The sequence below is a fragment of the Gekko japonicus genome, unplaced genomic scaffold (assembly GCF_001447785.1).
Source record: "Gekko japonicus isolate JY-2015 unplaced genomic scaffold, Gekko_japonicus_V1.1 scaffold908, whole genome shotgun sequence".
NCBI lineage: Eukaryota > Metazoa > Chordata > Lepidosauria > Squamata > Gekkonidae > Gekko > Gekko japonicus.
Window position 1 is genome coordinate 569617 of NW_015172030.1, and position 20441 is coordinate 590057.

General features: G+C 53.6%; 2 protein-coding genes across 2 annotated transcripts in view; both read right to left on the bottom strand.

Moving 5' to 3' along the window:
- Positions 1 to 662: 662 nt before the first annotated feature.
- Positions 663 to 1730, bottom strand: LOC107118301 (lysophosphatidic acid receptor 6-like). The gene has a single exon (XM_015420605.1). It carries the CDS (start codon positions 1728 to 1730, stop codon positions 663 to 665), a length of 1068 nt encoding a protein of 355 aa, XP_015276091.1.
- Positions 1731 to 5911: 4181 nt separating this feature from the next.
- PUSL1 (pseudouridylate synthase-like 1) overlaps positions 5912 to 20441 on the bottom strand; it is a 34051-nt gene continuing 19521 nt past the window's right edge. The window contains exons 4-7 of the mRNA XM_015420606.1: positions 18979 to 19152; positions 12481 to 12535; positions 7233 to 7395; positions 5912 to 6679 (exon numbers count right to left, since the gene is read on the bottom strand). Of these exons, the coding sequence (XP_015276092.1) occupies positions 6606 to 6679; positions 7233 to 7395; positions 12481 to 12535; positions 18979 to 19152 (466 nt within the window). The 3' untranslated portion in view covers positions 5912 to 6605. The remainder of the gene's footprint in view (positions 6680 to 7232; positions 7396 to 12480; positions 12536 to 18978; positions 19153 to 20441) is intronic.

A 20441-nucleotide genomic window follows, 5' to 3' on the forward strand; every position in this document is an offset into this window, starting at 1 on the left:
AGCAGTTTTTGAAAGAGGTCTCTCGGCCCCACCTACCTCACGGACTGCGGTCACACACACTAAATAATAATCTGGGAGAACCAAGTTTGAATCCCCACTCCTCCACGTGCAGCTGCTGGTGTGACATGGGGTCAGTCACAAGTTCTCGCAGAGCTGTTCTCTCAAGGGCAGTCCTCGAAAGAGCTCTCTCGGCCCCACCTACCTCACAGGGGCTGTGGTCACACACACTAAATAATAATCTGGGAGAACCAGATTTGAATCCATACTCATCCACGTGCAGCTGCTGGTGTGACATGGGGTCAGTCACAAGTTCTCGCAGAGCTGTTCTCTCAAGGGCAGTCCTCGAAAGAGCTCTCTCGGCCCCCCCTACCTCACAGGGGCTGCGGTCACACACACTAAATAATCCACTTCCAGTGCACTTTCCAACTGGATTTTTACTGTGTGAACTGGCAAAATCCAGTTGGAAAGTGGATTATTTAGCGTGTGTGACCGCAGCCAGGGTGCCTGTTGTGGGGAGGGGAAGGGAAAGGAGATTGTAAACCGTTCTGAGACTCCCTTGGGTAGCAAAAGGCGGGGCATAACTCCAATCTCCTCTTCTGCCCGAGGCCATTGAACTGGAGGAAGTTGGGACCTCCCGCAAGCTTAAGCCACGCAGTTTCTCTTTAAGGTCCACCAATCTGCTGCGGCACCCTCGACCAGGTCACCCCACCCACGTAATCCCGCTGCCGGGTTCCACGAGCGCCGGAGTCCTCGCGGTTCCGCCTCCCGCTGACGGTGTAGACCGCGACGGCCCTCGGTCTGAAGCGCAGCCTGCAGCGCCACCGCCCGCTGGCCGAAGTGAAGTAGTAGAGAATCGGGTTCAGGCAGCAGTTGAAGCTGACCAGCGCCAAGGTGACCCGGCGCATTCCGTAAATAAAGGCAGCAAAGCGGCAGTCCCGGATGAGGCCGGCCCGCATCAGGAAGTGGAGGAGGTGGGTGAGGTGGTAGGGAAGGAAGCAGGTCGTGCAGATGAGGAGGATCAGGTAGATGGTGCCCAGGGCTTTCGTCTTGCGGGCGCTGCGGGGGATGCGGGAGATACGCCTGGCGATGAGGGGATAGCTGATCAAGATGACCACGAAGGGGATGGCGAAGCCAAACACCAGGGCACAGACGTTGTAAGGCACCATCCGCCCCCTCCAGCTGCCCGCTCCGAAGCTTTCGAAACAGACCGTCTGGTTACCCTTTCGGGAGGTCAGGGGCCCTCCCAGGACCAGCGGAACCGCCACTCCCAGCGCCACTCCCCAGAGGAGCGCGGAGACCATCCCGTAATGCCCACTCTTGATCCGGATGTACGCAAAGGGGTGGAGGACCGCCACGTAGCGGTCGACGCAGATGCAGGTGAAGAAGGCGATGCTGAGGTAGATGTTGACGAAGTACACGCTGCCGGTGACCCTGCAGGCCACGTCGCCGAAGATCCAGTCGTTGCGGCCGAGGTGGTAGTGGATCTTGAAAGGCAAGACGCAGACGAACAAGGTGTCCACCACGGCCAGGTTGACGAGGTAGACAAAGGAGCGGGGGGCACCGGCCGTCTTGCAGGTCAGGAGGTAGAAGGCCGCCACGTTTTCCAGCAGGCCCAAGACAAAGACCGTGCTGTAGACGGCGGGGAAGAAGGAGTACTGGAAGTCCGCTTGGAGGAGGCACTGGGAACTGGCGTTGGCCAGCGTCACATTGGACGGGTCTCTCTCTTCCATGGCGCCTGGAGAGGATTGCCTTCTTCTCCGGAAGATCGGAGGTCATTTAACGTCCCATCCCGACAAGTCTGAAGGTTCGGCTTCTGGAAGGGGTTTGGACTTCTTTTGTCTTGTTCTTCCAGGTTAACAGACGGAACAAAGCTGCAAGGCAGAGAAAGGATGTTAAACTGGCAGGGCTGAGATTGTAGAAGAAGAAGAACAGATTGGTTTTATACCTGACCTTCACTCGGAGTCTCAGAGCGGCTTACAGTCTCCTTTCCCTTCGTCTCCTCACAGCAGACACCCTGTGAGGTAGGCAGGGCTGAGAGAGCCCCTTCGAGAACTGCTCTTGAGAGAACACCTCTAACTGTGACTTATCACCCAGCAGCTGCATGTGGAGGAGTGGGAAATCAAACCCGGTGTCAGGGTCCTTAGCCAGGTTACTCAACACACGGCTTCATGAGAAGATAATTGTTTATTGGTAAATCCAGTACTGGAGACACGTGTACAGCTTGTGTCAGGAATGGCTGCCAATACTAGGGCCTTTGACTTATACTAGACTCAAACATCCCCCCGGTAAGCATGAGCCAATGGATACATCTCGCGCGAGCGGGCAAAGCAAGCAGGCAAAGCGAAAGCCGTTAACTTTCCCAGCCGAGTAAAACTGCAGCTGGAGCATCTACAAGGTCAAGCATAAGATAGCAAACAGTTGGTGAGCCAGGGAGAGGGAGACCGAAAACAGGAGGGCACCTCTCCACATTCCAGACCCATGACAGGGCTACCTGACATCCCGGTTTCTCCCAGATTAGAGTCCGCGCTCCTAACAACGACACCAAACGAGAGGGAGGGGCAGAAAAGGTTAAACAATCCCTTCCCCTAGAATAAAACTCTGTTGGTGTTAAAGGTGCCACTTGAACTTTTTTCAGTCCCTACCCTTCCCCCCAAAAAGCAGGATGACATCTCTCCTGTGTCGATGACCCCTGGGCAGCAGGGTTTCACCGGCCTTTGCCTTAGACCATAAATTGCTTCTGATCAGCATAAACCCAAGCAAGTGAAGCAAGGGGTGAAGGCAACCGAGGGAGCCCGCGTGCCTTTGCTGTGGGGCACAGGGAAATTGTTGGGGTGTTTAGGAGAAAGAGGGTTAGGGGGAAGGCCTTAGAAGAGGGGCTACAAAATCCCGCGGGGAGGACATTTCTACTCTTCTCTGGCACTACTGAATGACCCTGCTTTTGTGCCCTGTTTGGGCTCCCTGGAGCCACGTGGCTGGCTGGCTGGCTGACTCTGCTTGGAAAGGGGATTCCAGACAGACCAGAAGACGATCAGAAGCGAGGCTGTAAGGATGAAGGAGCCCTGCTGGATCAGACCAGCGGTCCATCCAGTCCAGCATCCTGAACAGATTCAAGAACTGGCCAAAATCATCGGCACCCATCAGCAGCGACAGCCACTGATTTAGATGGCTTCTGAGATCAGCTGGACAAGTGCATGGAGAAGCCACCATACTGTAGTGGTTAAAGTGTTGGATGAGGATCTGGATCAGACCAGGGGTCCGTCTAGTCCTCCATGTATCTATCTAATTGCCTTTTAAAGCTGTTCGCTCCTGCGGCCATCACAACAGTCTCTGGCAGCGAATCCCACATTTTCGTCACTTTCTGCGTAAAGTGGTCTTTCCTTTTGCCTGTCCTGAACCTACTGCCCGTCAACTTCACCGGACGCCCTCGAGTTCTAGTGTTTTGGGAGAGGGAGAAAAATTTCTCTTTACCAACTCTGTCCACCCTGTGCATAATTTTATAAACCTTGATCATGCCGCCACCACCACCCATCTCTTTTCTAAACGGAAAAGCCCCAGACTCATCAGCCTTTCCTCATGGATCCTCCATGTTCTTGCAGTCCACCTCCAAGCCAGTTTGGCGTAGGGGTTAGGAGCGAGGACTCTAATCTGGGAGAACTGCGTTTGATTCCCCACTTCTCTACATGCAGCTGCTGGCGTGACCTTGGGTCGGTCACAAGTTCTTTCAGAGCTGTTCTCTGCAGTCCACCTCCGAGCCAGTTTGGCGTAGGGGTTAGGAGCGAGGACTCTAATCTGGGAGAACTGCGTTTGATTCCCCACTTCTCTACAGGCAGCTGCTGGCGTGACCTTGGGTCAGTCACAAGTTCTCTCAGAGCTGTTCTCTCAAGGGCGGTTCTCGAGAGAGCTCCCTCAGCCCCACCTGCCTCACAGGGTGTCTGTTCTGGGGAGCGGAAAGGAGATGGTAAGCCACTCTGAGACGCCGAGTGAAGGGCGGGGTATAAATCCAGTCTGTCTTCTACCGTGTGCTAGGGCCACGGGATGGGGGGGAGACGCTGCTGCTTCACACGCCTGCTCAGAGATGTGGCTTGGTGCCACTGGATGCCACACTGCTGGATACGATGGGGCCCAGTGTTCCCTCTAAGCTGAGTTAGTGTGAGCTAGCTCACAGTTTTTTAGCCTCCGGCTCACACATTCTTGTCTTCGCTCAGGAAGGAGGGCTCCAGAGCAGACTGATTTATGCAGCAGCCAAATCGCTCGCTCACAACTTTAGTGCCAGTAGCTCGCAAAGCAGAATTTTTGCTCACAAGACTCCACAGCTTAGAGGGAACACTGATCAGGGGCCCTTTGGCAGTGATGCCCTGTGATGACTAAAGATGGCCTTTCTGCTGACGGAAGCTTGGGACTGGGCACAGCCAGTGCTTCTTGCCCTAAGAGAGCCTCTGAAGGCTGGCTGGAAATGCAAATTCTGGATCGAACCGAATAGAACCCAAAGGAGAGAGACCTCCGCCGGCTGTGAACTTGGCGCCCTCCCATGCAAGCAATCCTTGGCAGATTGGGGGGGAGGGACTTACCAGCTTGAGCGATCCTCCCTGTCCTTCCGCCGAACGAGCCGTTCCTCGGGAGGGGGCTGGCCAGGACTCCGTGCCTCCCCTCGCTCCTCTCCTCTTGGAATGAGGGTACTGCTGCAAGTTGCTTCTGTGCTGCTCGGCGAGGGGAAGAGAAGCCACCACCTCTGTTCCACAGTAAGAAGCCACAGGAAGTGACGAGCAAAGCCCCAAGGCTGAGGTTTGCAGTGGAAGCGGAGGCTGCAAGGCGGTACGAGCGAGCTGCAGCCGGACCTGGTGGCTCCCATCAGAAGAGCCCTGCTGGATCAGGCCAATGAGGGTCCCTTTAGTCCAGCATCCCGTCTCACACAGTGGCCGACCAGTTCCTCTGGAGGGCCAACAACGGGGCATAGAGGCTGAGGCCTTCATTAGAACATCAGAAGAGACCTGCTGGATCAGACCAGTGGCCCATCTGGTCCAGCATCCTGTCTCACACAGTGGCCGACCAGTTCCTCTGGAGGGCCAACAACGGGGCATAGAGGCTGAGGCCTTCATTAGAACATCAGAAGAGACCTGCTGGATCAGACCAGTGGCCCATCTGGTCCAGCATCCTGTCTCACACAGTGGCCGACCAGTTCCTCTGAAGGGCCAACAACGGGGCATAGAGGCCGAGGCCTTCATGAGAACATCGGCTCCATGTGTTTAGGATGGTCAGGGAAGAGCTGTGGCTGAGTGGCAGAGCATCTGCCTGGCCTGCAGAAGGTCCCAGGTTCAATCCCCGGCATCTCCAGTTTTAAACCGTGTAGTGGGTTTTGGGAAAGACCTCTGCCTGAGACCCTGGAGAGCTGCTGCCCATCTGGCCTTGTACAAGGCAGTGCCATGCGACTGGAGAGTCCTGTTTGGAACTGCTCGATTCAAGTCCAGGAGCACCTGAGAGACCAAGGTTTTCGGGGTTTGAGCTTTGGAGAGTCAAAGTTCCTTTCGTCTCCAAAGCTGAATACCTGAAAACCTTCTTGGTCAACGGAAGAAGGAGATTGGATTTACACCCTGCCCTTCACTCCTCGAAGGAGTCTCAGAGCAGCTTACAATCTCCTTTCCCTTCCCCTCCCCACAACAGACACCCTGTGAGGCAGGTGGTGCTGAGAGAGCTCTCTCGGGGACTGCTTGTGAGAGAACAGCTCTGGGAGAACTTGTGACTGACCCGAGATCACACCAGCAGCTGCATGTGGAGGAGCGGGGAATCAGACCCGGTTCTCCCAGATTAGAGTCCGCGCCCCTAACCACTACACCAAACTGGAGCAATTCTGCTTGGAACTGAAATCCTCTGCACCGACACAAGCAAGGGAGTCCGTGTGAAAAGGACGGCAAAAACTTAAAAGCACTTTTTATTTTTGGCAAGACGCACCACTCTCTTACTTTGTGCCAGTTCTTTTTAAATAACCTTTAGCGTTCAACTAGCACTTCAGACGATTCGGAGCAGTCAGTGTGCACCATTTCGGGAAGCTCCCCGCAGCAACAATAACAACAACCTGACAAGATAGCCCAGTTCTGCGGCGGCTGTGACACAGGAGCGGTTTGCCCGAGGCCGGCTTGGGAGCAGGGTGCAGAGGCGAGAATCCGTCCGGGGGTCTCCCGCTTCTCAGCTCACCCCCTTTGCCGCTGTGCGAGAGCAGCTGCTCAGCCATCCCAGGGAGTCAGCCAGGAGCTGTGCTCTTCCAGGACCTGTTCTGCACCCCATATCTCCCCAAACCCATCGCTGCCCCGAGAAGGACTAGGTGCTCGCTTCGTACAAAATCAATCTCAAAATCCCAAGTGCAATGCGTTCTGCCCAGCAGCGCAAATTCTGTCGGACGGCCGCAAAGTAGACAACCCAGGCTTACGGCTTGAGTTTCAGTCTCGTTTTCCCCTCATTTTAGGGCTGCGTTTTCCTCCAGGCAGCGCTGGCTTGTTTTGCAGAGAGATGCTCATGTCTGTATCGGCAATGACCTGCAGATGGGGGGGGGGGGACTGACATGCCTAAGGGGCAAACAGGGTGCACTCCTAGACTACCCCCCCGAAATGGCACTAGTGTTCTTCCACGGGTTCGTGGTCCATACAACCGGACTGTAATTCTACCTCTGTCGTTCCTGTCTCCAAATCTGCAAAAACAAGAGAGGTAAATAACAATAAGAAGAGGAGATTGGATTTATATCCCGCCCTCCACTGCCCGAAGGAGTCTCAGAGGGGCTTACAATCTCCTTCCCCTCCCCACAGCAGACACCCTATGAGGTAGGCGAGGCTGAGAGAGCTCTCTCGAGAACTGCCCTTGAGAGAACAGCTCTGAGAGAACTTGTGACTGCCCCAAGGTCACCCAGCTGGCTGCATGTGGTGGAGTGGGGAATCAAACCCGGTCCTCCCGGATTAGAATTTGTGCTCTTAACCACTACACCAAACTGGCTCTCATTGCTGCCCCGAGAACGGGTTAAAGAGCCCTCTGCCTGGCAGAGTCCTTCCATTACCAGGTCCTTCAACTGCTGAGTGCTGTGCCCACCCCAAGAGAGGAGGAGATGGGCACAAAGCCATGCTTCTGCAGGTCCTCTGTTTACGGCTCCCGGAGGTTTACCTGGCAGCCGGTGTTCACGGCTTGGAGTGGAACAGCCGAAAGCAGGAAGCCCCCAAAGCGCTGATGAGAAAGGGAGGGGGGTCACTCACCATCTTCGCAGTACTCCACCTCCTTGAGAAAGAGCCCCTGGGCTGGCGCGATGGTGTTCAGGGGATAAGCCATCAGGTCCCTGGCCTCCAGGAGACTCTTCACGTGGTGGGGCTGCAGTCGGTTCTGCCCCACGGCCACCAGCACGCCGGCCATCCGCCGCACCTAGAATAAAACAGGGTGTGTGTGACTAAAAATCGACCAGCTGTAAGTAATGCCACTCAACCTGCAGGCTTTGTGGCAGAGAGTGGATGCTGGCCAATACAAGACGAGAATGTCAGAGTCCAAGCTCAACGTCCCTGCTTGAAGCACCGGTCACAAGCCCCGCAGGGATCCTACGTGCCTCTTACAGGGCCAGCCAGCTAATGAGCTCTGCCTAGAGAGCCAGTTTGGTGTAGTGGGAGATCTGGGTTTGATTCCCTGCTGCTCCACAAGCAGCTGCTGGCGTGACCTTACGTCGGTCACAAGCTCTCTCAGAGCTGTTCTCTCAAGGGCAGTTCTCGAAAGAGCTCTCACAGGGTGTCTGTTGTGGGGAGGGGGAGGGGAAGGAGATTGTAAGCCGCTCTGAGTGAAGGGCGGGGTATCGACCCAGTCTCTTCTTAACTCGCTCTGCCACAGCTGCTTTGGACTCGAGTTTGCCAGAGGCTGAATCCCACCCCTAACAGCTAAGACGCCTCCATCCCCAAAGCCTTCTGAGTTAGAAGACGTCCGTCACCTTCCTCCCAAGCAATGTTCCCTCTAAGCTGTGGAGTCTTGTGAGCAAAAATTCTACTTTGTGAGCTACTGGCATGAAAGTCGTGAGTGAGTGATTTGGCTGCTGCAGGAATTAGTTTGCTCTGGAGCCCTCCTTCCTGAGCCGAGACAAAAATGTGTGAGCCGGAGGCTAAGAAACTGTGAGCTAGCTCACACTGACTCAGTTTAGAGGGAACACTGCTCCCAAGTACCTCGGGACCCAACGTGGGATCTAAATTTCTGCATGTTCCAGACTGCCCACAGACATATCTATGATCTTGTGGTTGGCTGTCCCAAGGCCAAATAGGAGGTAATAAGAGATAAACTACTGGATCCTCACTGGAGTACAATATGCAGGAGGAGACTGGATGTATACCCCGCCCTTCACTACCCGAAGGAGTCTCAGAGCACCTTACAATCTCCTTTCCCTTCCCCACAGCAGACACCCTGTGAGGCAGTTGGGACTAAGAGAGCTTTTTCGAGGACTGCCCTTGAGAGAACAGCTGTGAGAGGACTTGTGACTGACCCAAGGTCACACCAGCAGCTGCATGTGGAGGAGTGGGGAATCAAACCCGGTCCTCCCAGATAAGAGTCCACGCTCCTAATCACGACACCAACACTGGCCCTCCGAAGCAGCTGATGACGTGCTTCTCCATTTTTATCCTCACAACAACCCTGTGAGGTGGGTTAGGCTGAAAGCACGTGATTGGCAGCAAGCTCTCATGGCAGAGTAGGGATTCGAACCTGGGTCTCACAGTTCTGAATGTCACCCGCAAAGAACCCCAAGGGATAACCCTCTTGCCCTGCTGGTGGGCTTCCGAGAGGTTTCTGGCTGAGCCAGGCTGGATGCTGGGAGCTGGGCCACGTGGATTTTTGGATCAGACCCAGCGAGTCAATTACATCAGCTTCGAAACGCAATAAAAAACGTTCCAGGGCCCGTGAGCAGAGACACCTCCCGCCCACCCAGACGGCGGCCGCCTGTCAGTTTCATCGAAGGAAACTTTCTTCACCGTCTTTCCGTTCGCCACGAGTCGTGACCCCCTCCTCGCCCGCCGACTCAACCTGCTGGGGGAAACGCAGCTCCGGCAGGTGTGAGGCTCTCGTGGGTGGATCGTGACCTGAAGCCGAACGACGGCAGCCGAAACTGTGCTGCCGCCCACCTCCTCCCGCCAGCGAGAGATTTCTGCAAGCGAGGAAAGCCGGCGGGGAGGGCTTGCAAGCTCCATTATGCAACCAGTTTGGGTGCTGTTTCTGGGGGGGACAGGAAGACGGAGGGTGGTGTGCAAGTGAAAGTGCCCTAACCAAAACACCCACCAACCACATCCCCTCGTGACAGGCAAAATGTCAACCTGGAACAAAGCGGGGGAGGAATGCAGGGCCCCCCCCCCCACCAAGTCACCCAAGTTCAGTTACACTCCGGGGAAATACAACACACTCGCTGGGGTGTTTCAGGACATCAGAAGAGCCCAGCTGCATCAGTCCAGCATCCTGTCTCACACAGTGGCCAGCCAGTTTCTCTGGATAGCTAACAACAGGGCAGAGAGGCCGAGGCCTTTGTAAGAACATCAGAAGAGCCCAGCTGGATCAGACCAATGGTCCGTCTAGTCCAGCATCCTGTCTCACAGAGAGGCCAAACAGTTCCTCTGGAGGGCCAACAACAGGGCAGAGAGGCCGAGGCCTTCCCCAGTAATAACACAGAAGAGCCCTACTGGATCAGACCATCAGTCCAGCATCCCATCTCACACAGTGGCCAGCCAGTTCCTCTGGAGGGCCAGCAAAAGGGCAGAGAGGCCGAGGCCTTCCTAAGAACATAAGAAAAGCCCTGCTGGATCAGACCAGCGGTCCATCTAGTCCCGCATCCTGTCTCACACTGTGGTCCGCCAGTTCCTCTGGAGAACCAAAAACAGGGCAGAGAGGCTGAGGCCTTACTCTTGGCTCTGGGATTCAGAGGTTCGGTGCCTCTGAATGTGGAGGTTCCCCTCAGCCACCATGGCTAATAGCCACTGATAGACTTATCCTCCTCCTAATATGTTGCTCTGCTAAGACAGACAGACCGTATTCAGACGGCAGACTTCAAAGAGACCCGTGCCCGAGACCTTGGAGAGCGGCTACTAGTCGAAGCGAGAGGGACTAAGGGTGTGACACCCCACCCCCCAAGAAGGCAGTTTCGATGGCAACATGAGAACCCTAGCAGCTTCCTGCTCGATCGGACTGGACATCCCTGTAGCCCAGCATCCTACTAAATCAAGAAGCCCACGAGCAGGGTGTGAAGGCGACTGCCCTTCCCCCTTTTCTGCCTCCCTCGGTGATACTCGGAGGTATACTGCCTCTGACCATGGAGGCTCCATTCAGCTGGACTGATTAGATTTCTTCTCCGTGAATTTATCAAATGCAGCTAAGGGTGTTCACAGCATCCTTCATTATGACAGAACGCTGGTTCACGGGAAGGTGAATGACCCCCCCCCCCCAGCTGACTTGTCCTTTCCCCTTCCTCCCACATTCCTGCCTCCTTCTAGTCCTCCCCTCTCCCTTCCACACCACTGTGGGGCTGTCATGGGTGCCTAACTTGACCCCAAATCAGTCGTTCGGACTGCATTGATATCCTGTCCCTTCAACAAGACTTATAACAGGAGAAACATAATTGGTGCCGGTTTCCTCCACTGCTATTGCAAGTGATAGAGAGCCAGTATGGGGTAGTTGTTAAAATATTGGACTTGGATCTGAGATACCCAGGTTCAAATCCCCACTCTGGCTTGGAGGCCTGCTGGGTGACCTTGGGCCGGTCACATGCTCTTCAGCCTAACCTACCTCACAGGGTTGCTGTGAGGATAACAAGAAGGAGAGGAGAATGATATAAGTTGCTCTGGGTCTCCGTTGGGGAGAAATAAAGAGCTACCTGCTACGGACTTGAAAAAAGAAATGCAGAGAAGGGGCTCCGTAGTAGAACAGCGTGGTTTCGAACCAGGGTTCAAACTGGTCACCCCACCCCAGAGCAAGATGAAAATGGCATTTATCCCCACCCCCAGGTTTGCAAACTTAACACAGTCCTTATTAGTACTTCTGGGCTAAAACCAAACTGGTTTCACACTCGCTTCTTGGCCGCAACAAATGACCACCAGCTGCGACCCTGTATCGCGGAGTTTGGGGGTGGGGGTATTGGACAAGTTTTAGGCGATGCCTTTTGTAATGATGTTTTTAGATGACTTGTTTATGGTTTTTTCTTCTTAAGCCTTTTTACTATGGGGAGGGCTGAGTGCCTCGAGCCGCAGGTCGGCCCGATAACGTTAATCGAGGTTTGTTAAGAATGGTAACAGACGTGGCTCTTCCAGTCTTCACCACCAGAGGGCACTGTACAGCTAAGCAGTGATGCTTTGGGGCAACGTTTCAGCCGTTCTCCCACACATGCTTCACTGGAATGAGAAGGAGCACTGAAGGACCTCTGCAGAAACCCGTGTGTGTGCATGTGCAGCATGGACACACTTCTTCCCCCGTGGGAGTCCGTCCAGTGTGTCTTGTGCAGGAGAAGCTCCCAGACGGATCGTGGCCCACGGTAGCACAGATCTGCCCATCTCCCACCTTGCTGCCTTTTAATTAGTTCGTCTCTACCCTGCCTTTCTCCCTAATGGGGTCCCAAAGATCCTTACATGGTTCTCTTAGCCTCTGATTTAGCCTTACGACAACTGAGAGAGTATGTGATTGCCCCAAGGTCACCCAGCAAGAAGAAGAGGAGGCTGGATTTATACCCCCTGCCCTTCACTACCCGAAGGAGTCTAAGAGCCGCTTACAATCTCCTTTCCCTTCCCCTCCTCACAACAGACACCCAGTGAGGTAGGCGGGGCTGAGAGAGCTCTTTCCAGAGCTGCCCTTGAGAGAACAGCTCTGAGAGAACTTGTGACTGACCCAAGGTCACACCAGCAGCTGCATGTGAAGGAGTGGGGACTCAAACCTGGTTCTCCCAAATTAGAGATAGCAAGCTTTCATGGCAGACAGGGGATTCGAACCTGGGTCTCCCAGGTCCTAGTCAGACGCTCTAACTACTGCACCGCACTGGCTCCCAAGGGTGCCTGCCCTGAACTCGCCACATTATTACTAGTTAGTTTGCTAATTTTCTGTCTACCTACTGGCTTTATTTAATGTGGGTGTATTTCAGTATTGTCAAAGCACATCCTCTGACTGTGATCTACTCTAACAATTTATGCCCCAGTTGGCTTCTGTTGACTTTATAGGGACCGATCAGGAGCCAGCTTTTACTACGGAAGGGTGACGACGACGGCTGCGGCCCTAGCACACCCTGCCCGTGGGCTGACTCCGGGCACCCCTGAACCCCCTGCTCAACCTGTACATTTCCCAATAAAGTGGGGACTGCAAAGACACCGGAAGTCTCCCCCCCCAAAGGAAGCAGTTCTGAAGCTCCCCTTGGCTCAAGCAGAGGCAGAATGAACTGTGTGTGTGTGGGGGGGGAGCGATCAGGAAGAAAGAGCCGAAAAAGAGACTTTGTGATGTCATCTTGCACAGTACCTGCTTGTAGAGAAATGACCGGCCTTGGAATTCCAGCTCCCAAAACCTCAGCTCTCTGGAAGGAGAGAGAAAGAAGAGCAGTGTTAAAACCACAGTGAGGAGAGATAAGAGCTGCCCAGTACACACGCGAGCTTCAGATCAGCAAAGGAAAGTGATGTCCTTTCGAGGACCCACAGGGCCTCCTCCCTCAGGTCTGATCCGTAAAGGTGAGGAATGGAACCTCCAGATTCAGAGGCAGTGCATCTCTGCAGACGAGCTCCATGGAGAAGGTCTTTATGCCCTCCTGGAGGGCTTCCCAGAAACATTTTTCTGGCCACACTTAGCACACCGGACTGGAAGAAGAGATTGGATGTATACCCCACCCTTCACTACCCAAAAGAGTCTCAAAGTGGCTTACAAACTCCTTTCCCTTCCCCTCCCCACAACAGACACCCTGTGAGGTAGGCGGGGCTGAGAGAACTCTTTTGAGGACTGCCCTTGAGAGAACAGCTCTTAGACACGAGGGACAGGCCAGCTGTCTCCATTACTTGATCCCCTCCCTCAAAGAGAACAGCTCCGAGAGAACTTGTGACTAGCCCAAGGTCACACCAGCAGCTGTATGTGGAGGAGTGGGGAATCGAACCCGGCTCTCCCAGATTAGAGTCCGCGCTCTGAACCACCGCACCAAACTGGCTCTCAGGAAGAGCTCACGGTCTGATCCAGCAGGGAATTTCATAGGCTCCCATTCAGAGGACAGGAATCTCAGAGGTAAAGACGTGTCAGAGGTATATTGCCTCCATAGCTGGAGGTTCCATTCCTAACCTTGATGGATCAGACTTAAGGGACCGGGCTCTGTAGACCCTCAAAAGAACATTGTTTTACGGAAGGGGGAAGCGGGCACTTTGCTCAGGAGAGGAGGGAGACGGATACTGGCGCAAGGTCACCTTGCAAGCTTCCACGGAAGAGTGGGGATTCGAACCTGTCAGACGCTCTAACCACTACACCATGCCGGCTCACACCTACCAATTAAAGCTTGCAATGTGGACGCTTCACTCTTCTTCCTTTGGACCACACACAATCAGCACCAAGCCCCTGCCTCCTGTTAGCCGCGCCCCTCCTTCAAAACAAAACCAACCTGAAGTGCAGTACAGTTATCAGAGCGTGCGACTCGGAGACCAGAGTTCGAATCCTCACTTGCCTCTGCAGCTAAGTGACCTTGGGCCAGTTGCATTCTTTCAGGACCTCGCAGGGTTGGGTGGGAAGGAGCGAAGGGTTTTGAAAACCCTCTTGAGGACTGGCAGCTTTAAAAATAGCAGTTGGGGGGGGAAAACCCCCAGAAAGCCAGGATATACAATTCTTAAGACAAGTTCCAGATTCTGGAATACAGGAATGATTCGAAGACATGATGGTTTCTAGACTTTCTGCTTCTGATTCGCTCCCTCAAATCGATATCTAGCTACTTGCCTCCTGCTCCAATACCACATCCCTCCCCCCCTCCCCAAGCAGAACCAACCAGCCCAAAATCAAATACCACTGAGAGCAAGCAGGCTGGAAAAAACAGGTCCTTAATACCTAACATGTGATTTTGTGTGTGTGCGGGGATACTATTCATCACCAGCCGTCCCCGATGGATTTTGTAGAATGCATCGCCCCACGCAGCAGACTACGGCAGACTAGCTGAAAAGCCAACCTCAGCACATTTGAAAAATACGCTCAGAAGGAGCAATTCTTAACAAGTAGAGAGAAGTAGCCCGCTTACACACTGCGGCAGGATCGAGGAGGTAAAAGGTAGAGGAAACGTGACACATTATGACCTTATGGAACTCACTGCCACAAGATATTTTGATGGCCATTCGCTCGGGAGGATTAAAGAGAGGACTTAGGAGGTAGGTGTTGGGAAAGACCTTTCCCTCCTTGGGACCCTTAAGAGATTCTACCAGTCAGAGGAGACCCCGTTGGTACGGATGGGGTATCCACTAGAACCCTACGCGTGTTCATTCTCCATTCCGGAGGTCCACAAGGTGGCGCATGTGTACACCAGGGCTCCCAACGACCCCTTTCACGTTGCCCGCCAGGTATTTCTAGAAAGTGGGCAGGACCAAGACGGGCTTTTCTCAAGCAAGGCTTCTGATTGGTCACCGGAGAGCTGATGGGCTGTGCAGGTTTTATTATTTTTTTTTTAACGTCGCTTTGCTTTGGCGGCAGCTGCCACCACGCAGCACAAGGATCGTCACGGGGTGACTGAAGGGACGCTGCGCCAGTTGTTTTGCGTCTGGCTCCGCCTCGTGCAGCATCCATTCTGTGGCAGCCATTTTGTGGTTGCGCCCGCCGTGCGGCATCAGAACTCCAAAGGCGCCTGCAGGCTCAAGAAGGTTGGGGGGACCCTGCTCTAGCCCACTGTTATTATGATTGTTATTCTCAGAATTTCGGTGTGGAAAGGGAGCTCTGAAAGGCAGAGCTGTTTGCCCCAGTACCCCACCACCACCTGTTTGAAGCAGAATTCGAACTCTAGACCTCCTCTGCTCCCTTCCTCAGATTCTTCTCTCAGGGACCTTGACCAATACAACACATGTGAGCAAAGAGTCACTGGCATTTTATTTTTTTGCTAAAGTGGCTTTTAATGATTGAAATGACTGGTATAGTGGCTAAGAGTTTGGTGTAGTGGTTAAGAGCGGTGGACTCTAACCTGGGGGAACCGGGTTTGATTTCCCCGCTCCTCCACGTCCAGCCGGCTGGGTGACCTTGGATCAGTCACAAGTTCATTCAGAACTGTTCTCCCAAGAGCAGTCCTCGAGAGAACTCTCTCAGCCCCACCCGCCTCGCAGGGTGTCTGCTGTGGGGAAGGGAAGGGAAAGGAGATTGTGAGCCGCTCTGAGACTCCTTCGGGTAGCGAAAAGCGGTGTCTCAAAGCCAACTCTTCTTCTCTTCTTCTTCTTCTTCTAAATGTAACCAACACAATCTGTCGGCTGCTTAGCAATCTCCAACCCCCCCACCCATGGCCCAGCTCCAGAGTCTCCCACGAGTCCCCCCCCGTGACATCACAGCCCCCGAACCCAATTCCCCTTTCTGATCACATGAAAACTCATCACTCTTGTCAACAGCTGGTGCACCTCCCACAGCCTGGCAGCCCCAAGCGGGCAAGAGAAAACGAAACAACAGGAATCGTGTGGGTTTCCAAACAAGAAGAGTGCTTTCCTCCTCCATCCCCCCACCCTACCCCGCTTCAGATGGTCAAAATCTTGAAAATGCAACATATATATACATACACATACATTTCGTAAAAAAAAATCAAATATTCTGAAGGAGACGGCATCCATTCTCCTTCGGAATGATGGATGAGGCGGGCCAAAGGGACGTTTCAAGGCAAGGATAAAGCCTGTCTCTCAGTGAGACGGCTACTCGCCATGGTGACTGAGGGGAACCTCCACATTCAGAGGCAGTCAACCTCTGAATCCTGGTGCCAGGTGGCAGCATCAGGGGAAGGCCTCGGCCTCTCTGCCCTGTTGTTGGCCCTCCAGAGGAAGTGGTTGGCCACTGTGTGAGACGGGATGCTGGACTAGGTGGACCACCGGCCTAATCCAGCAGGGCTCTTCTGAAGTTCTTATGAAGGCCTCGGCCTCTATGCCCTGTTGTTGGCCCTCTAGAGGAACTGGCTGCCCACGGTGTGAGACAAGATGCTGGACTAGATGTACTACTGGCCTGATCTGGCTTGGCTCTTCTGTGTTATTTTTGGGGAAGGCCTCGGCCTCTATGCCCTGTTGTTGGCCCTCCAGAGGAGCTGGTTGGCCACTGTGTGAGACAGGATGCTGGACTAGATGGTAAAAAGTAAAGTAAAGGTTCCCTTGCTCGAAAGCCAGTCGAATCCGACTTTAACAGCGTTCCGTGCGCCTTGGTGTTTAGTCATGCCGGCCACATGACCACGGAAACGTCTTCGGACAGTGCAGGCTCTTCGGCTTTAAAACGGAGATGAGCACCGCAACCCTAGAGTCGGACTAGATGGACCACTGGTCTAATCCAGCAGGGCTCTTCTGATGTTCTAATGAAGGCCTTGGCCTCTCTGCCCTGTTGTTGGCCCTCCAGAGGAACTGCTTGGCCACTGTGTGAGACAGGATGCTGGACTAGATGGACCACTGATGGTCTAATCCAGCAGGGCTCTTCTGATGTTCTAATGAAGGCCTCAGCCTCTCTGCCCTGTTGTTGGCCCTCCAGAGGAACTGCTTGGCCACTGTGTGAGACAGGATGCTGGACTAGATGGACCTCTGGTCTGATCCAGCAGGGCTCTTCTGATGTTCTAATGAAGGCCTTGGGCTCTCTGCCTTGTTGTTGAACCTCCAGAGGAACTGGTTGGCCACTGTGTGAGACCGGATGCGGGACTAGATGGACCACTGGTTTGATCCAGCAGGGCTCTTCTGATGTTCTAATGAAGGCCTTGGCCTCTCTGCCCTGTTGTTGGCCCTCCAGAGGAACTGGCTGGCCACTGTGTGAGACAGGATGCTGAGCTACATGGACCACTGGTTTGATCCAGCAGGGCTCTTCTGATGTTCTAATGAAGGCCTTGGCCTCTCTGCCCTGTTGTTGGCCCTCCAGAGGAACTGGCTGGCCACTGTGTGTCCACCAGGGCTGTACCCATCAGGCTCCCAGAGGTCTCACATCCTGACCAATGCTCCCGCTAAGCTGCGGAGTCCTGTGACCAAGAATTCTACTTTGTGAGCATTAAAGTTGTGAGTGAGCGATTCGGCTACTGCATAAATTGGTTTGCCCTGGAGCCATCCTTCCTGAGACAAAAATGTGTAAAGCCGGAGGCTAAAAAACTGTGAGCTAGCTCACACTAACTCAGATTAGAGGGAACACTGATCCTGACCATGCTTAGCTTGAGCAGCAGAGCTGCGTCGTTTGCCTTCGGATCGAACCCTAAGACCCCCAAGGGCTCCTCCTGACTTTCCAGATTTCCCCGTCACGACTTGCGAGGAAAGAAAAATCCTCCGCAAAGCATCGGATGCCAGTTCTGGCCCCCAAACACAACTTGTTTCTCCGCAACAAGACTCAGGCGCCCGAGAATCTGCTCGGAGGAGCTGGCAACTTCTCAGCTCCACAGAAAAGGTTGAATTTGACTTTGAAATGCAAAGCCAGAAGAGCCAAACTCAGAACCTGGGGTTATTTTCCGGGAGAGGAAGCCAGAAAGAGAAGAGGGGGTTGATTTAAACTAGAAAGGAACGGGGCCGGTCCAAAAGGGAAAGGGAAAGGAACTCACAGGGGCCCTTTAAACTAGAAAGGAACGGGGCCGGTCCGAAAGGGAAAGGGAAAGGAACTCACAGCGCACAGGGGCACGAACGAGAAGCGCTCCCTAAATATTTGACGGTATTTAATTTCGTTACTGGGATTGAGCCTTGCAAGGATGATCGGTCTCTTCTTAGGCAAGGATGAAGGAGCTAAAAGGGGAGAGGGGAGGAGAGGAAGAAGGAAGGCCACGTCTGGGAACAGGAGCCCCGAGGGAGAGACGGAGGACCTGTCCGTGGTGCTGAAATGCCACCCCACCCAATGACAGCCACTGCGGCCCGAGTGAATGGAGGGTCTCAGACTTCTTTCAACGTATTTATTGCTTTACAACTGTTGTTGACCTTGTCACCTTAGTTTGTGGTGTAGTTCTGTTCTCGCATATCTTCAAACACCCTCTAATTTTGCTGTTCAGCCCAGCTATAAGTTTGAGCCTTACCTCCCATTCCATTGTATTTGAAGACGTGTGTTTTGCAGACGAAAGCTCATACCCTGAATAAACCTTTGTTGGTCTTAAAAGTGCCCCTGGACTCTAAATCTGTTCTACTGCTTCAGACCAACACGACTGGCCACCCGGATCTACGGCCTGACCAATGCTCCCTCTAAGCTGTGGGGTCTTGTGAGCAAAAATTCTACTTTGTGAGCGACTGGCGTTAAAGTTGTGAGCGAGCCATTTGGCTGCGGCATAAATCGGTTTGCTCTGGAGCCCTCCTTCCTGAGTGAAGGCAGAAATGCATGAGCTGGACGCTAAAAAACGGTGAGCTGGCTCACACTAACTCAGCTTAGAGGGAACACTGGGCCCGACAGCCCCTGCTCTTTCGTTGCGAAAGGGACAGCTACACATACCAAATTTATTACGCAACACCTAATCAACCCAAATGAGATTAAGAGGCATCATGACAACACAGGCTGGACGTGCCATTAGCGAGAAGCTATACTCTTTTGTGGTGGCTGCAAAGCAAAGCCACACACACACAAAAAAGATAGTCAAGCAAAACGACGGGATAAAGCCGAGCTTTATCCTATTTTGTTTTCGCTGACCTATATAAAAAAAGTAATGCCTCCAGGCAGGGTGAACGGGAGGACAACAGCTGAGCTTCTCACGCATCCCTACGATTTACCGAAACCGAGCCAAGCGGAGCCGCCCCATCGGCCACGCGGAGGAAAAGCGTGCCGTGTGATCTGGAGGGAACATGCAGGTCGCAGACCGGCGTGCGGGATGTCGAGCGCGCCAACGGTTCTCACCTGTCCTGGCTGTGATGCAAGAGGAAACCGGAGGAGGGTCTGACTTCCGCCCGCGTCAGGGTCCGGACAGGGCTTCTCACGGGTTGCTCGTTGCTGGCCGAGCGGAAGGTGCTGAAGTCGTGGGTGCCTGCCAGGAACGCCGCTGCCTCCTGCATGGCTGAGAGGTTCAGGTGGCTGAAACACGACAACAGGCGGTCAGAGATTTTAAAAACAGAAAAGAACTTGGAGGGGGATAGGAGTGAGGAGGAAGGTAAGGGGGGAAATGTGTCCTGTACGTAAAAGTGCACAAGATGCTTTCCCACTTGCTAAAGTCTCCAAAGCAGTACCCGACAGGGTAAAGGTAAAGGTTCCCTTGCTCGAAAGCTAGTCGAGTCCGACTCTAGGGTTGCGGTGCTCATCTCCGTTTCCAAGCCGAAGAGCCAGCGCTGTCCGAAGACATTTCCGTGGTCGTGTGGCCGGCATGACTAAATACCAAGGCACACAGAATGCTGTTACCTTCCCACCAAAGTGGTACCTATTTATCTGCTTGCAATTTATTGCTTTCGAACTGCTGGGTTGGCAGGAGCTGGAACTAGAGAGGGGAGCTCACTCCGTCATACGGCACACTCGGGTCTCGAACTGCTGAACTACTGACCTTCCACAGCCTGCAGTTCAGCGTCTTAACCACTTGAGCCACCGCAGCTCCTGACAGGGACCAGGGTTCAAATCAATGAAAAGAATGTTAGAGAGCAAAGAGGAGCAGTAAAATATATAGGTGTTTTTATCATAGAGGTGCCCCGACTTGGATGGGCCAGTCTGGCCCGATCTCGTCAGATCTCAGAAGCTAAGCAGGGTCGGCCCCGGTTAGTACTTGGATGGGAGACCACAGAGGCAGGCCATGGCAAACCACCTCTGAATGTCTCTTCCCTTGAAAACTTTGTGGGGTTGCCGTTAAGTTGGCTGTGACCAGACGGCCCTTCCCACCCCCACGCGTCATGCGTGATTTGAATTGTTAGCCTCCTTGGTAGCCCTTCTAAGGGCAGAAAAGTGAGATACCAATTTTGTAAGTTAACAAATTAAATACTGCATAAAAGGTGGAGGGGGAACACCCTCTTTTTGCATGTATCTGAGAACACCAGAGGGCATAAAGAACAGAAAGCCTGAAAATATAACAAGGAGGAAATGGAAAACACATATTATTATGTATTTAATGACTTAGAAGGAAGAGGAGGAGGAGATTGGATTTATACCCCGCCCTTCACTTGGAGTCTCAGAGCAGCTTGCAATCCCTTTCCCTTCCCCTCCCCACAACAGGCACCCTGGGAGGTAGGTGGGACTGAGAGAGCTCTGACAGAAACGGCTCTTTTTCAAGAACAGCTCTGACAGAACTAGGGTTTGCCCAAGGTCACCCAGCCAGGTGCAAGTGGAGGAGTGGGGAATCAAACCCGGTTCTCCCAGATTAGAGCCCGCGCACTTAACCACTA